The following is a 17,426-nucleotide window of genomic DNA, read 5'->3' as shown; positions in this document are numbered from 1 at the left end:
AATCTTTGTGGATATTGGCGGAAACTGGTGGACGAAACGCAAGGGCAGCACCCAGCCGGCGCCAGTGCCCATCACACACCAAACCAAACGAAGCTTCTCACCGGTTTCCTAGAAACCTCTGTAGCCCTTTCAATTTTCCTTCACATCTCTGGTTGATTGCTTTCGTCAGCGATGTAGCTTTCAGCCGTTCTAGAAGATCAGAGCAACTGAACAACCAAGAGGCAGGCAGGGCTGTCAAACACCAGCCATAGAACTGTCCTGTGGTTCCCACGATCCTGGTTTTTCCACATCTTAAGAAAAAAAATGGCTTATCTTTTCTAGAAGCTCCTTTTAGGAGCGCCAGGCAAAACAAACTGCTATTCCCGTCCCTGGAAACGATATCCACGTCATAACATCAGGATTCAGGCAGAACTGGCAGCATTACCTTCTCCCGTTGTGTTCAAATCACTGGCAGACCACGTATACTACGAACTCTGGAACATCAGCTGGAATGGTCGATTCAGCAACGGTGGTCCACTGATTCACTCGCAAGGTTAGTTACGTTATGTCACAAACCTACCTGTACAAACGCGGCATGCTCATGTTCCTCATGAAGCACTAAGCAGCTTTTGCACCTTGCGGACACATCTGAACTGAAAACACATACAAACCCCTCATGCACCTTGAGAGTTTCTTGCCATCTGCTTCGGCACCTTTTATGCACATACGACCCCTTTTTTGCACCTTGCTTTGGCAATGCAAATACATGCAACAGGGTCATTGGAAACCATAAGGAAGACTAACGATTCGGGCGGATTATTACATTCACTAGGCATTGCCTTGTGCCAAGTCGCCATGGAAAATACATACAGGTATAACCAGCACCCTTTTTGCCAGGCAATTTTGTAGTCAGTAAAGGTCACAGCTCCAGTCTGAGTTGAGGAGCACAAGGAATTGTAATTAAGTTAGAAGAGTTTCCCTGTGTGTTACAGTCTAACAAAACTCGCCCCAGACGGGGGGTAAAACAAGCCTTCAGAAATTCACGGTGCACAGCTAAGTCGGTGTCGATGGTGTCATTAGCTGAAACGTGAGAAATGTAGCAAATTAGTCATGTGTTAAATTAATAAGGAGAACACATCCAAAGAAAGTGAGATACAAGAAAATGAGTAGCAGGACAAAATAACTGAAGCCTTTTTAGCTCAGGGGGATTCAAATGATTGAAAACAAAAATGGCTAGGTGAAACACTGTCAAACTTTAAGCATTACCATATTCAAATCAATCAAGCCATAATATAACAAGAAAAATGTGTTCTATTAATTTTGCACATCTGAAATGTGGTGGTGGTGTGTGTGTGGGGTTGGGGGGGGGGGGGGGGGGGGGGGGGGGGGAATGTCACCGAGCACCAGAATAGATAGCACCAAACAAACATTTGCACAAATTTAAGCTTTAGGCCAAATATATGAGAAATACTAGTATTTTCTTTGAGATTCTAAGATATAGAGACAAGCAAGTGTTGTGCTTTATAGTTTAGAAAGGTGGTACATCTGCTTGATCCTGTGATAAATCTCACACATTATCACTATATTGGTGTCACAGAAAACATTGTGTCTTCAAAATTACTGCTTGTGAATAATGATATTCTATGGTACGTGTACTGAAACCAGACTTTAGTTGTGTAAATGTGAGAAAGCAATGGCATATTTTCCCAAACATCAACGATTTTAGCAGGGTTTCAAATAACAGTCAGGACAGCTAGCCACATAATGTTCTGAGGATAAGGCTGCAGCAGTGCACCTCTTGAATAAATTTGATGCGCATTTTTCTGAAGCAATCAAATACTATCTATAAAGCGTTGGCCATCAATATCTATATATTCTATACATTACACACACATCATCGCATCAAAACACCAAATGAACTGGTTTTACAGAACTACACTAACTCCTAGCAAACTATTGAAAAATACACTTTAAGAACCTGCTTCAAAGAACACACTTTTGTTGCCCAAAATGTAAAAACTACATCTTTTATGGACGAAACAATACTGACAAGTGTGGCCCGTCAATGGTGAGACACTCCATCCTAACGCCATTGCTTTCACATGGACTGGTTTGCCATAACATTGACATAGCATGCCATATGATATGTTTAGATGACGATCTGGTTGACAAGATCAAGCGGAAACTAATCATGCCTGAGATCGTTATCCACATGCCGTGCTGCAGCATCATGTCATGTAGGGTAGTCTGTCACTTAGGTCATGTATAATGTAAGCGTGTTTTTTTTTTAAAAACCTTGAGCAAGAATAATGCGATTGTTTGAAAATAGTTCTTAAAAGTGTAGTTCTTTGATAGTTCCAATAGAATAAATGCAATCTTTTACTAATTTATTTACTTGTATTCATTATATGGGAAAAGGATCATTTTATCTCTAAACAATATCATAGCACTACATTATACATTTATCTCTAAACAATATCTCACTATAGTACTATATAAACATTTTCTTTTTTACAAATCACCAGAATAATTAAAATAAATACCATTTTCTAATAACTGAATATTCATCCTTCTTAATTGCTTGTCTCCATACACAAATTACGACACATACAAAACTAAATTAGTAACGAAGTTTGAGGAATCCTAGGACAGACTGGACCATAAGATCATGATTTTGCTAGTATGATGCAATCATGCAGACCATTCTTGTCTCATTTTCCAAACCTTACAAGTATAACAATAGTCCACTCACTATCTAGTTCTCATACCAAACATTCCAAGAGGTTGTGTACCACTCCTAGAAGTAATCCATCATTTTCCTTTTACAAGGCAAGCAGGCAACCTAACATTCAAGCTTTTTAATCTTTGACCAACAATTAATATAAGAACTTGTAGATTATACCATATGAATTTAGCATCGTTGAATTCATATTTGAAAGCACTTTGATATGATGTCAATTTCATAGCCATGAACATTTTAATATATATGAGATGTTAATGGTCAAGTGCGATATAGGGGATCACAGCCGGTCAAACCACGCCTTACATTTTGAAAAGGAGTAAAATGTTATCGACAACTGCAATACGTATAGGCATCGTCAAACTGTACAAAAATAAGGCAACATTTAGCAGCCATCTACCACTGGTATTCTCTAATCATCTCATATCAAAATCAGGAGATACACACAGAATATCTAAGTAGCAAAACAGAAAGTCATCAACATAAGATGTTAGTGTATGCTAACCATTAGCTTCATATATTTCAGTAGAAACAGTTAACTACAGTTCCTAGATATGATGTTCTGCCTAAACATAATCTAAGGTCTTTCCTTTGAATCCCAATTACCAAATAGGTGCAGGCAGTTACAATATAAGTTGCTCGTAGCCAAAAAAAACAACAGCACTAAGTTCAAAGGATAACCATGCACCCAAAAAGGGAATTAGGATGGAAGACAAAAGGGTGTATCAAGTGTAATGGCGGTAGTACGAATCAATAAGTAGATTGTTACCAGTATGCCAGGCATGGGTGCCTCGATAGTCTCATGATTATCACTTCATTTCTGCTGAATCAAAATTAGGAGGAAAATGCCACCATTGCTTCCAATTCTATATTGAAGGCACCATCTTTGACTTCAAAAAGGAACTATTCAACCAGTAAAATTCATGTGTCGTCATTATCTCTACAGTCAGCCATGCCAATAATGATGGCTGTTTTTTTCCCCCAACAACTCCAGGATTTAATCAAGAGACAGATTTTTCTTCATAGCCTCATAAACTATATAGGTAATACTTGCAGCAGGCACTACTTTAAGGAGATTTGGTAGAATTCCTTTGTAGAATCCAGAAACACCCTCATACTGTAGGGTTCTCCAGAAGACATCAGACATTCCTCTATAGGCAGATTCTGAATTGGCTTGTTGAGCTTGCAGTCTACATATATTTAGAAAAGGCTGAGAGAGAGAGAGAGAGAGAGATTGTCAAGATATACAATTACAAACTCATTACCTTGTTCTGATGACCTGTAAAGGGTAAACACATGTTGCCCCTAGAGCTCCAGAGACAGTCCCACAACCCAGCTGTACTAGAGGGCCAGGATCTACATGACATTGAAAGATAACACTGAAGAATCAAGAAACACGGTTGAAATAAAGGTAGGAAACACACACAAAAAACCGAGAGAGGGCCTACCTCTGTCCTTCAGTATATATGTCTTTGACACATCTTTCAAAGTCTCGTATACAGCAAGATCAATTCCGGCATAAGGTACGATACCAAGCAAAGACGGAACAAGACCTCTATAAAAAGCTCGGGGGCCTTCATGCACCAAAATATCCCTTGAGAGCTGACCAATTCTAGGAACTTTACCACCCTCACCTGAATAAGTCTGTAGACGAGTCTTTACTAAATCTATAGGATAAATTGCTGTTTGAGCCACTGCACCAGCTAAACCACCAGCAACAAGACGTTCAGAAGCACCAACTTCACTCTTATTTTCTCCTTTGCTCTTCATAATATATTCTTTTAACATTTCATAGGCATAAAATCTTATTGCACTTTCTGGAGCGACTTTTACAACATTCAATCCATTCCCTCTAAAAAATCCCAGCATGCCACCTTTAGTCCAGATATCTTTAATTGCATGCATGACTGTAGTACGCGTTGTTTGTACTTGCATGATCACTTTAAGGCGATCCAGAGGAGCAGTTGCAGTACGAGATGCTGCACCAGCAATCCCTCCAGCAATAAGATATTTGCTTGCATTGACATGTTTACTTATGCCTTCTGGTATAGCAGCATGTTCACCTATATCAACAAGGCAGACTCTTTCCCAGTGATGATAAATGTTCACAATGGTCGCCTCATTGGGGTAAAGTAGAAGAAAATCCCTCCATTCTTCAAAAGTAATAATCCCATTGTTGTCCTTATCCACATGCTCAACAAATCTTGCCAGCTCCTCATCATTAATCTCTATACCTGCAGACAGCAAACTGACATTGCTTGTAAGATAGATTACATATACAAATTTAACTGAAGCTTGAAATAACCAGGTCACAAAGACATAGAAGAGTATCTCAAAAGCACTAGCAGTGAAGCAAAGAGCAGGAGGCGATTTTCAGAAATCTAGACACAGGAGGAAATCCGATCTTCATCATTTGTGATTGTGTAAAATATTGATGGTAGGCAGAATGAAGTTAGTACCCTAATTAGGGAGCCTGCAGTCTTAATGGAACATAACAGGTATGATGTGTTGATCTGTAACTATAAAACCATAAACTTTCCCAAATCAAAGACCAGAGATTATAGCCACCATTTTAACAGGAAATACCCAGGTTTATCACAATTAATTCCACGTCAGTGTGACACATCACCATGAATCCAAATCTCTAATGGAGTGTTTGGTTTGGGGGATCCACCCATTCTAGATAACATCGTGCATCATGAGCCCATTCCTCAAATTTAGTGGAATGGCTTCATTCCTCATACTAATACTAGTACTAATTATTAACTTGTGAGGAATGAGGTGGTGACGGATCAACTCATTCCATTCCACAAACCAAACAAAAAACTAAAGAGTGAGATGATGATGGACTACTTCATTCCACAAACTAAACACCCCCTAAGTATCACACTAGCAACTAAAAGACGAATATAGAATTTAGAAAGATCATAAGACATGGTGAGTGTTCAAATACAAAAGGAGGGTCTGTGCCTTGGCCATGGCAGGTTAGGATGTCAAGCATGGTGTGCCCTGGCTTGGCCAGGGTTTATGTCATTAAGTAAGGAATGGTATCTTTTTTATTTGGTTGATATCTTCTAGATTGGACTTTTGTTAGGCTAAAGATTATATTAGACCTGTTAGGGACCAGCCTATATATGGAGGCAAGGCTCATTCAGATGATTGAGGAAAGAACTCTCTTGCTGCACAGTGCACAACACCTGTGCATCGGGCTCCACCAGCACACGCCTCCCTCCCTCAGCTGTGCCACAGCTACTTCATTGTGGGCTCAGTTCAGGATCCCATCATACAACCTCTCATATAGTATATTTAATCCCAATGTCTAGGACATAACACCATATGTCATGAAACACATTGAAAATAGCATACAAGCAAAGATAGAATCCAGAAGTATTCTTGATGTGTTAGAACATGTTAACAAGGGAAAGGTTCACAAACCATTGAAAACATCCAGAATGCACACATCATTCAATCACAGTTAACACAAGGGTATTCCATTGGACCAGGTGTGTCTGCCAGCCGCCTGAGAGGCCTCTCTTGTAAGGTTAGCCAGCACTTGCCATTGACCACCACTACACCTCTCCCACAAGCCTACCTGTTGGAATAAGTGAATTGCCCACCTCTCCCCATCAGCTGTTCTTTGAATGCCCCTTCAGCACTAGATGTTCGAATTTTATTGGGGTTTCTTGGGATCATGTCATCAGCTTCTTCGATACAATCCAGAAAGCCGAAGTGGAATGTCAACTGCGTGTGTTCATGGAGTCTATTTTAGCCGTCTCCCAACTAGGTGAACCTGTCTCTTTCTATCACTTTTTAGAGATGCAAGCTAATTATGTGCTCGTGGACACAGGTTGGCAAGAGGCTCGGAACCAGCGGCAATGCATGCTGCTTTTGCGCAAAGCCACAAATCAAACGACGCCATGCCCATGCTGGCTGCTGCCTAGCCTGCAAAATCAAACGGCGCCATGCAGGCTGCCGTGTGTGTCCGCTACCTCACTCGCAGTTTGTGCGGATGCGGGACAGGCCACCGCTGCCCGCCCCACTTGCATGCCTATTTCCAGTCTTGAAAATTATGTTTTGTACATAGTGTAAAGCTACATCTTCACAGATTAGGCCCACTATTAGCATCAGCCTATCCCTTTGGCTAAACAGCCTGTTGTAAAGTTTTTTTGTCTACCTTCTTTGGCGCTTTTGTTGTATAGTTTTATTTACTCTCTTATATTTTTTTAATACATACTAGCAAACATGCCGATGTGTTGCAACGGAACGTACAATTTGTTCTGCGGTGCTCGTGCCAATGATAATGAGCTAGCTATTTTGTTGAATTTAATTGGGATTGTCCCAACCTTAAATCAAATAGATTCCATGGCCCATAATAAATGCCAGTGCAATAAAGGATTAATCCCATATGAGAAATTGATAGGAGATTGAATCAACTTAAATATATGACTATTGTTGTGCACATGTTGTGAGTTTAACAAAGGTGGAAGGCGAGCCACACGCCCGCACGCGCGCCATGACGCATACGGTCTGAGGCAGCTAGATCATGACATGAGTGGTGCAACACCAACGAATGTTTTGCAGCTCTAAACTCAACGCAAGAACGGTGGGAGTGAGGGATGACGGACAGAAGGACGGAGTGAGAGAAAGGAGGGATGGAAGGAGAAAAGGAGTGAGGGACAGACGGACGTGGGAGAGAGTGAGAGGCGGAAGAAAGATATTTTCGCTCTTTAATATTAGAAATAGATAATACCACAGTAGGCCCTACTGTGTTCCCCCTCAAAAAGATCACAGTAGGCCCCTACTGTGTTCCCCCTCAAAAAGATTAGACCCAGTATGTCATGTGCACACCATGTCAACACTCTCGTACCGCATGGCGTGATCAGGACCTGAAGTGACTAATTTTATCAATTTTAGGTACCTGAATCTGCAACTTAGAAGTGGACTCATGTGATGGAACAAGGTTAGGGACCCCAAGGACATTTTACTCTTACTTGCGTAAACTGAGGGAAATCTGTACCACATATATGCGAACAAGATTGGATTTTATCATCATACAGTAGACCATATATCATGGATGGCATTGTAAGCGACAATGCTGAATGTTAGGTAACAGAAAGTTTAGGCCATAAAAGACATAAATGATCAGGGCTATGTGATCTTCATTAGCAACACTTGATGTGTCAACACCTTCATTATGCAGGTCCTTAGAGGGCAATGAAATAATATGTACTGACAATCCCATTGATATTAATTCATTAGTTTTCATGTGCCAATGTCAATGCAATTAGAAGTATTGAAGGAACTATATGCAAGAAACTTGTAACTCAGTTGTACGTCTATGTTGAAACAGGTAAGCATAGTGTACATAAGCGATGCTCAGGATTTAGTGAACCATCCTGTAATCATTTATCAGGTACTTCAGTTTCAAGCAGTGGAAGCATTCTCAATGGTTCAAAACTAGCTTGTGTTACTTAAGATTCATGCATGCACTATATATGCTATGAACATATATAAAAGACAACTTGAGGACTGCATACATTTATGCACAAGATGACATGTAAGTGTAGTCATAGAGATATGTTACTGGTTCTGATTTTGCACCAGATGTCAGATACGAATAATTTATGAACCGACGAACCAAGTGTACGTGTTGATTTAAACCAGAATTATGAAGGAAAGAAAAATAGTATCCTGCTAGCATATTGTGAGCAGAAACTAGCATCTAAAATCCACAGAAGTAGGCGGTAGCCTCCACTCAAATAAAAAAAAAGATTAACCAAGCTAGAAATCTATACAGGAATAGAAGGATAGAACTACAGCCAACTTCAACTTGTTGTCATTCTGCATTTTTTTTCTTTCTCCATTTGTTTGTCGAGATATGGAACTGTGGAACTGCAGTGGTAAGCTCAGGCATGGTTTACACACTGCATCCAACCTGAATGTTTATATAGCACAGAAAGCTACCATGCTATTAGTAGCCATACATCTTATCCAGGAGAAGTTAACGGAAATTTAACTTAATCTGCATCCTCAATTTTGTAACAGTAGTAACAGTTATAGCACTATGGCAATAGATAATGTGACGGCCAATTGGCTGAACATGGTCTTACTTAGATAACCATTTTACTCATTTTTCATATTCAAAGACATCTTATAGCTCAAACTCTCTGCTACTCTCATATATTACTGAATGCTTGCAGAAGAATGCGCCAGGAACTGGAAGTTCAAGTGTCAGTACAGTAATTTGTATAGGTAACTCTATTTGCAGAGAACAATTTCCGTCTCGACGCCTAATAACACTCACTTACATCTACTATAGTAACTTAGTTAACCAAATAAGTCAAGTAAAATAAAAGGTACTCCAGTAAACTGCAACGGCTGGGTTCTAATCGTCTGACGCACGCAACAACCAGCAGACGTTACTATGCCACAGCAACTACATTACGCATAAAGCGCCGGATTCCTGGTACCGCGCACGCGTCGTGCGCCAGCACAGCACTGAGGTGGCCAGAATCACCGGCGTGGCAGCACAGGTACTGGAGAAGCGTGGTTTGGCCTAGGAAACACATACCAGCCTTGACGAGCGCGTCCCAGAGCTCCTCGGGGAGGATGCATCCGTTGTGCTCGACGTCGATGGCCTGGAAGATGCGGTAGAGCTCGAGCTCCTTGTCGTCCATGTAGCGCCTGAAGTCGTCGTAGCCGACGCGGCCGTCGCGGTCGCGGTCGCAGGCGCGGAGCAGCTCCCTGGCGTACTTGCACTCGGCGGGCACCTGCAGCGCGGCGAGCCCCGCCTCGATCTGCGCGTAGTCGAGCTGCCCGCGGCCCGCGGTGTCGAAGAAGGCGAACATGTCCCGGATCCGCGCCTCCCGCTCGGCCTCCGTCTCGTGGAGCGCGAGCAGCACGTGCTCCATGGTCACGGGCCCCGCCTTCCGCACCGGCTCGCACCCTGCCGCTCCGGTCCCCGCGGCCGCCGCGGCAGCCTACGGCGTGGGGCTGGGACGCGGACGCGGACGCGGACGCGCCGCCGCGGGGGCCCACCGCAGTGGGCCGCCGCTGCCGGTCATGGCGCCGGCGGCGGAGGAGGGCGCGGTGGTGGTGGTGGGGGGGGTGTTCGGCTCGGGGATGGAATGGAATGGAATGCAGCGGAGCGGGGAGGGGAGGGAAAGGCGACGGGGGAAGAAGGGAATATGCGTGGATGTGTGCGTGTCTGAGGCCTACGGCGACGTATTCAAGCCATCGCCGTATTCATTGCCGGAATACGGGAATTTGTAATTGCATTGTTGAGACATTGGCCATTGGGGGTACTTTTCGTCCAACTCTTGTGATGATTGACTACTCCTATATATGAGAAAATTTTGTTAGATCCACCTCCTCCTAGGTTAACATGTGATTTTTCAAATTCGAATCTCTCGATCACTCGCTCAGGTTAATGCACATGAAAACGACACCATTTTTGCAACTGCGTATTTATTCCGGTTAAAATACTTTCTTCTGGTCTGGGTCTAGACGACGGTACGGTTGTTGTGCGCTGGGCTGGGCATGGGCGGCCATTCCAGCTTGGTGTGAGTTGGACAGAGACGGGGAGGCGTGGCGGCATGAATGCTCGAAACCAGTACGGTACAGCACCACTCGTGTCGCGGATACTGATCGCGGTGGGGCCGGTCGGTGGATTAAACGCGTGATCGCGATTTCGGACGTCCAAATGGCGCGTGTGATCCACGTGGTTTGTTGCCCATTCCTAACAAACGCCGAACACGTATCCTAGACGTGTGTTTGATCGTGATGCAATGAGGGACAAGGATCATATGGTTCGATCAATTTGCGGTCTTGTGTATTTGTGTTCCTACTGTGTAGCATTGTGTTGGGGCTCTTGCCCTGAAAAAAAATCACATGAAGAAAGTATTAGAAAAATATTTAGTCGTAAGATTTAGAGATGCAGAAAGTATGCATAAGATCGTATCGCTATCTCTGCTGCACTAAAGCGTGCATCCACTTTTCCGTATCTTTTTTCTATACATATAAACGAGGGAGAAATTGGTGGATACAGAGAACGGGGGAATAAACTGGAAGGAACCGGCTTGATGCAGAAGAAAAGGAAAGGACTCAAATGAGGAGGGCAGGAAAAGCTGAAAGCATCAACTGGTCCAAAGATGGTCACTGATCAAGTGATCAGCGCTCGCCACACCATTTCCTCTCTACATTTCCAATGAAGACTGGACCAGCAAAAAAAAAACAAACAAGTCAATGAATGACATGACACCAATGTCCCTCCATTTCTGACTAGAGAACATCAGCATGTTCGCTTGTTGGTTTTCAGCCAGCCCAAATCAGTCAGCCAACAGTATTTTTCTCTCACAACAAACCAGCACTAGTCAGCCCAAACCAGCTCAGAAACCAACCAGCGAACAGACCGCATGATACTCCTACCTACCTTTGGAAATGCTTCTAGTAACCTCAGGATATTCTATGAATATAACTGCCACCATATTGTATTATTATCTTCTTTTTCTTCTACCACTACTATTACTACTAGTGCAATCGTTCACAAAATATTCCAGTAAATTTTAATCAATCTAGTACCATCTATGGTAAATTTTCCAAGGAAAAAAAAAGGACATTATCGTCTAGCATTTCAGCAAGCACATACCAGTTCACTGGGACAAAGGAGAAAGGTTCAGAACTTCATATTTGCGAATGCACCTGAAGTAGCAAAAACTTCATATTTGCGAATGCACCTGAAGTAGCAAAAACTTGAAGTGAAAGAGTACTCAAGATTACAGGGCAAGCCTGAAGCCTGAAGGCTTTTTCTCCAGCTCAAGGACTGGAAAAGGAGATGCAGTCTACGCTCGGATGAATTTGACGAACCGGCAGGTTTATTGACCAGCGTATAACAGACCAGAACCTTTAAAAACCTGTCTAGGATCCAACAAGTCTAAATTTTGTGCGGCTCATGCGTCAGCCAACTCAGGTCGCATTCCCGGTCCTTCAGAAATTCAGCAGTCTAGTACTATAGTATGCGCTATGCACCATGCAAGGACAGGGAAATATTCAGACCTCGGACTAGCTGATCAACCAATTCAGCCTACAAACGTCACGTTCAGCCTACAAACGTCACATGGCAACAATTCAGAAGATTTCTCTATGTAGTGAGAAAAGGAGGAAATTTCGATAGCGCCCCAAGCACAAGCGCCTGCGTGTCGGGGAAGAACTTCGCCCCCGGGAGCTCTGTCACCGTGCCCTCCTTCGCGACGGTGACCGGGTACCTGAGCAGGTGCCCAGGGAGGTCGGCGTCGAGGCTGTCGCTAGCGTAGAGGTCCCAATACTTGTCAGCCATCTGGTTCACCCTCTGAACGCACTCCAGGCTGCCGGGGTTGAGGAAATCGTCGTGTAACATGCCGAGGTGCTCATACCACAGCGACATTCGGAAACCGTGGACCTGACCTCGGGCGACCTGGCCTTTGGTGTTCAGGTGGCACGGCTGGTATGCGCCCATGGCGATCTCGGAGTCCCTGCCCCCATCCATTGAGCGCTGGTTGATGTTGGCAGACCCAACGATGATGTATTCGTCGTCGACTGGAACAGACAATGGCAGATTACAGGTTATAGATATTAAACTTGAACCACATGAAACTGTGTAGGAACTGATAAGACAAGGTGACGATATCAGACAGCAAGAATGGAACACTGAAGATATACATGGTTCTCAAACACAATTCTTTTAAACAAATCCTGAAGTGCAAATTTGAACTGTCCTATGCACTTCTACTTACAGGAGGGTGTTACATGTTAGACAGATTTAACTTTAACCACATGAAACGTGTCTTGATAGTGTATGAACTAAAATAAGACTAGATGACAATTTCAGCAGTCCGTTTCTGACAGCAAGAACAGAACAGTGTGGATATACATATACCTGAATTTGAGTATTTCCAGCTGAAGTCATGCCATAGCATGACATGAGTGTGTTAGAATTTGGAAAAATGATTCTAAAATATTGACAAGGATGGAACATGAAAAATCCGAAATGTCCTACCGATGCAGCAGATTGAATTTGAAACAACATAAGAGTAAATCCACAGTTCTAGACTAAGAAATTGATCGTATTTGGAGGCATACCTATCATCATCTTGGAGTGAACGTAGATCATGAAGCGCCGTGCATTCTGCGCCCGAGCATAGTCTGTGCCATCAAGTGGACGACCTGAAGGTTCATACTCACCGCTCATCTTCACCTCCCTGTTTCCCAAGCAGAAGAATGTAAGGTAATCCCTCGGGTTTCTGTCTATCCTCTTTGCCTCAAGTGCAATAGAAATGTCATTGTACATCATATCCATAGTCCTCCTCTGCCAGTCCAGTATGGCCTGCACCGATCCACCAGCAGGAGGGCCTTCTGGCCACATTGGCAGGACGACATAGACTGCAAAATGCTCACCAGCTTCAATCTTGCTCACAATCTTCAGTGAGAGCTCTCTTGGGATAAGATGCAGTGCTTCAATCTCTTCTGGCTTTATGCTGTCGGCTTTCCACCCAAATGAGCTGCCGAGGAAGTACTGGTTCTCGATGTAGATGAAGTGTTTGGCATGGCGTATGGCGTGGATGTAGGCGTCCTGGATGCTCCTGTCAAGGACATTATTCTTGCCACTGACAAGGCCAGATTGAGCTGCGGCCTCTGGGGTGCTAGGGAAGCCATAGCACGCGCCGCCATCAATGGAGCGGAATAGCTGCACGTTCCATGTCTCCTGGTCTTCCGGGAACATCACTGGCGACGGCGGTATGATCAGGTCCGCCATAGCTTTGAGGTCGACGAGGAGATCAATGCTACCCCCTTGCTTCCTCCACCGCTGTTCAAAGTTGTAGAGCACGTCCCATGCGGCTGGGCCTTCGATCTTGGAGTGGATGTCGTGCCATGGCTCCCTCGGCCCACCATTGTTGATGGACGCACCAGCGAGGTTTGGCTGGTGGAAATCCTTGTGGTGCGCTGTATCTAGAGTCCGGAACAGGGAGTGAAACTGCGTGTCATAGCGGCCATCGCAGAGGTCGAGGCCGCCGACGAAGCTGAGGATGCGGCGGCGGTCACTGTGCCTCGCCGGCATTTCGTGGTCGACCACGATGATCTTCTGGTGGTGCGTGATCATGTAGGCGATCTGCGCACCCATGACGGCGCTGCTGCCGGCGTCTGGATTGCGGGGGCAGAGGACGCAGTGCACGTCGCTGCCGCGGAAGTACTCCGCCGTCTCGGCGTCGTGCGTGCTCATGAACCCCCACTTCATCCCGAGGGACTCGACAGAGGTGCGGTCGTCCCACACCAGCATGAGCACCCGCACTCCTTCGCTCGCCTTGCGCTTCAGGAGCTCGCCGAGGGTGGCGTCGCCACCGGGGCGCGGCCGGTTGCCGTCCCTCAACAGCGTGATCTCAGTGTACACCGACCATCCGGTGATGTAGATGAGGTGGCGCGCGTTGCTGATGGCGTCGAACACGTCCTCCCAGCACCTGCCCGGCTCGTAGAGGCGGCCTCCGGCGAGCGGGATCCTGGGCGCGAACGCGTCGGGAGTGTGCGCGTCCTGGTACAGCGTGACCCTGCACCCGGGCCGCTGCGAGAAGAAGGTGTACGGCACGCCGGGGTACCGCGAGCCGCCGACGCCCCTACCCCACCCGCGGCGGTCGGCCGCCACGTCCTGGAACCGCAGGCGCACGCGTATCTTGGGCCCGTGCGGGAGCCGCTTCTTGCTGGCGTCGAGGATGTCGAGCGAGCGCTCGATCTCCTGGCCCGCGATGAGGTCCCGGACGGGGAGGTACGCGCGGCCGATGAGCGTGGCGCCGATGGGCTGCGCGGCCTTGACGGAGAAGACGACATCGGAGGCGAAGTGGGCGCAGTAGATGTGGAACGCCTCGTACCAGCGCGGGTTCACGGGGTCGCCGGTGATGACCCGCGTCCGGCCCACGCGCGCCCGGCCGAGGTCCACCGTCGCGTACAGCCGCGTGGAGCCCTGGCCGAGGCCGAGCGACTCCTCGAACCCCTCCACGAACTGCAGGCGCGGCGCGAACGAATCAGACGAACTACAGATCTTGAATCCGAACGAAGCAAAGCAAGGAAGCTACTGCCATCATTTCCGACGAAGAGAAGATAGAGTCGGCTGATTTTACCTTGCGGAAGATCCCGGGGGCGCCGCCGGTGGCGCGGGTGGGGTTGGTGAGGTGGTCGGCCTCCAGGATGGTCGCATCGAGAGTGCCGTGCAGCAGCCGGTGCGCCATGGCTGCACCTCCACCTCCTCCACAGTTTCCAGTTCCAGAACGGAGGAAACAATGTGCCAATAGGTGGGAGACAAAGGCCTGTCACTCTATCAGCTTTCGTCAAAGGTGGACGCGCTCGCTCATGTGATGCCAACAAAAAAAATCACCAAGCGTGGCAGGAAATTAAGGGAGAAATTAAGGCTGGCTGATTTGGATATAATTCAGAACTAGAGAATGTGCGGAGAAATTAAGAGGGGATTAATTCGGGATGGAAGTGGAACAGAGGAAGGAAATTAATTTGCAGACGATTGGCTGAAGCCTGATTGGTGATTGCCTGAGACTGGTGAAGAAACAGGGCAGATCAGGGAGAATCCAATGCCCAATGAACTGTGAGTCTGTGAGTGCGTCAGCGTCTGGTCACCGAAGTCCAAAGATGCCGAAGTCCAAAGATGCTCCGGTACCGTTTAGTTCGGCTTCATTTTACAAAATTTTTTAAGATTTTCTGTCATATCGAATTTTTAAATATAAATAAAAAATAAAATTAATTACACAGTTTAGACGAAATTCATGAGACAAATTTTTTAATTCTAATTAGACTATGATTGAATACTAATTACCAAATAGCAATAAAATGCTAGAGTACCATTTTTCAAAAAAAAAATCGCCAACTAAACCAGCCTCACACTCTCCATCGAGATGATTAGGCCCCGTCTCTCCATCGCAGACACAGCGGCCATACGAGAGATCTCGGTGGAAGTCAGATTCAAACCAGAGCAAAGAAGCAGACAAAGAGATCGCGCAATGCAAAGACGCTGAACTCGGGTCGTGGGGGCAAATGAGGAACAAAACTACAACAGGCCCAAGAAATGATCCCGCGGACACAAATGGCCCAAATGGCACCAGCGGCAATCTTGGGCTTCGTTTTTTTCCCTTCAAAAACATATTTGGGTCTAACCTGCCGACCATCTTTTTTATTGGGGCTTTTGTTGGCACGTAGACATTGGACCGCAGGGCGTGTAAAAAAAATTAAAAAAATGGAGAAAAATAAAAGGAGAAAATTAAATAAAATCAATTGAAAGTAAGAAGATTAATACTCCCTCCGAGTAAAATAAAAGGAGGAAAAATTAAATAAAATAAATTGAAAGTAAGAAAATTAATACTCCCTCCGTTCTAAATTATAAGTCATTTTGATTTTTTTGTTACATCCATTTTGCTGTAAATCTAGACATATATTATATCTAGATGCATAGCAAAATGGATGTATAAAAAAATCAAAGCGACTTATAATTTAGAACTGAGGAAGTAGATAGGAAACACAAAAGAAAAGAGAAAGGAAAAGAAATAGAAGAAAATAAAAAAGAAACCAATGAAAGATGAAAATAGAAAGTGGAATAAAGAAAGTAATAAATTATAGTAAAAAGAAAACAAAAAAGATAAAAAAATAAAAATTGAACAGAAGAATAAAAACCATAGAGATCTGGAGCTCTGCTATGTGTAGTCGCAGTGTCACTGCTACTACTGGGCGTGGTCGCGAAGAGCTGGAGTCTGGAGAGGACTAGAAAAGGGCAACGAGATGACAAGGCCACGAGAGGCACCTCGGGCTTTGGATCCACTTCGGCCTCCACTGCCATCGAATGTCGTGGCTCTGCTACCGCTTCTTTTTGCTCGCCGTGGTCGCAGATATCCAGAGGGGAGGGCGCAATGGGGTTAGTCGGCAAAGCCGTAAGGTGCAAGGGGCGTCTTTCTGGCTCTGGCTCCACTTTGGCCTCCGGTGCAGACGTGTAGTGGCTCATACCTCTTCATGGCTTGGGTCGGGGTCACATATGGAGTTGGGAGAAGCCAGAAATGCAAATGGCGGGAGTCAGGGGCTTAGCCGTTTGGGGCATGAGGCGTCCAGGCTCATGAGGCCTAGGGGACTTTGTTGTTGGGTCTGAGGGGCTAGAGAAAAGAGACTGGGAGGCTTTTCTGGCCTTCAATGCGCAGAAAACATATGGTATCGTGGAATGCATACGTGTGTACTCTCCTTTTCTATAAAAAAAATCCAGAAAAAATATGCGACACCAGGAACAGCCCTACTGCTAGACCACAGTCCTTTTGCAAACTCTTTAACTTTAACTAAGATTATTTATGAAAAATATACATCAACATCTAAATCATTTAGTTTAATTAAAATTTCTATAAATATTTTGATTTGCCATTTGTTTAAAATTATAGTTATCATTTTTTTCTAGCAAAATCTGCTAAACTAGAGAAATTTGATTTAGGACAAAACCAAATAAACTATATTTTAGGCTTTACTTACCAAGAGGCAGGCCCGGCCCTGGGGCAGGGCGAGAGGGGCAGTCGTCCCAGGCCCAGGGAGCCGATAGGCCCCTCTCGGCCTCCCCAGGTATTGTATGCATACATTCAGCGTATCTCAGCCCAGTAAGGGCACACATTAGCGACTCATCTCCGTGGTCCGTGCGATTCGGCGCGAG

At 45.2% G+C, this 17,426-nt stretch overlaps 2 protein-coding genes across 3 annotated transcripts; both read right to left on the bottom strand.

Moving 5' to 3' along the window:
• Positions 1-880: 880 nt before the first annotated feature.
• LOC136520740 (calcium-dependent mitochondrial ATP-magnesium/phosphate carrier protein 2-like) lies at positions 881-9,753 on the bottom strand. Of its 2 annotated transcripts, XM_066514387.1 has the most exons (5): positions 9,291-9,752; positions 4,168-4,953; positions 3,985-4,075; positions 3,489-3,909; positions 881-1,059 (listed from the first exon to the last, which is right to left on the bottom strand). In XM_066514387.1, the coding sequence occupies exons 1-4, from the start codon at positions 9,628-9,630 to the stop codon at positions 3,717-3,719; spliced, it is 1,410 nt and encodes a 469-aa protein (XP_066370484.1). In that variant the 5' UTR covers positions 9,631-9,752; the 3' UTR covers positions 881-1,059; positions 3,489-3,716. The 2 variants fall into 2 exon arrangements, with proteins under 2 accessions (XP_066370484.1, XP_066370485.1); XM_066514388.1 differs by lacking the exon at positions 881-1,059 and having other exon boundaries at positions 3,809-3,929; positions 9,291-9,753.
• A 2,001-nt stretch (positions 9,754-11,754) lies between these two features.
• Positions 11,755-15,363, bottom strand: LOC136520640 (phospholipase D alpha 2-like). The gene is made up of 3 exons (XM_066514219.1): positions 14,863-15,363; positions 12,836-14,744; positions 11,755-12,292 (listed from the first exon to the last, which is right to left on the bottom strand). Exons 1-3 carry the CDS (start codon positions 14,968-14,970, stop codon positions 11,859-11,861), a joined length of 2,451 nt encoding a protein of 816 aa, XP_066370316.1. The 5' UTR covers positions 14,971-15,363; the 3' UTR covers positions 11,755-11,858.
• Between the last annotated feature and the right edge of the window lie 2,063 nt (positions 15,364-17,426).

Source organism: Miscanthus floridulus, chromosome 18 (assembly GCF_019320115.1).
Source record: "Miscanthus floridulus cultivar M001 chromosome 18, ASM1932011v1, whole genome shotgun sequence".
NCBI lineage: Eukaryota > Viridiplantae > Streptophyta > Magnoliopsida > Poales > Poaceae > Miscanthus > Miscanthus floridulus.
This window is presented reverse-complemented; position numbering and strand designations above follow the sequence as displayed.

Coding starts and splice junctions, on each gene's coding strand:
- LOC136520740 (XM_066514387.1), bottom strand. CDS start 9,630: ATGGAGCACGTGCTGCTCGCGCTCCACGAGACGGAGGCCGAGCGGGAG. Junction 4,076..4,167: donor ATATATACTGAAGGACAGAG/GTAGGCCCTCTC, acceptor AATGTCATGTAG/ATCCTGGCCCTCTAGTACAG. Junction 3,910..3,984: donor TTACAGGTCATCAGAACAAG/GTAATGAGTTTG, acceptor AAATATATGTAG/ACTGCAAGCTCAACAAGCCA.
- LOC136520640 (XM_066514219.1), bottom strand. CDS start 14,970: ATGGCGCACCGGCTGCTGCACGGCACTCTCGATGCGACCATCCTGGAG. Junction 14,745..14,862: donor CCCCCGGGATCTTCCGCAAG/GTAAAATCAGCC, acceptor CCGCGCCTGCAG/TTCGTGGAGGGGTTCGAGGA. Junction 12,293..12,835: donor TCACTCCAAGATGATGATAG/GTATGCCTCCAA, acceptor TGTCTGTTCCAG/TCGACGACGAATACATCATC.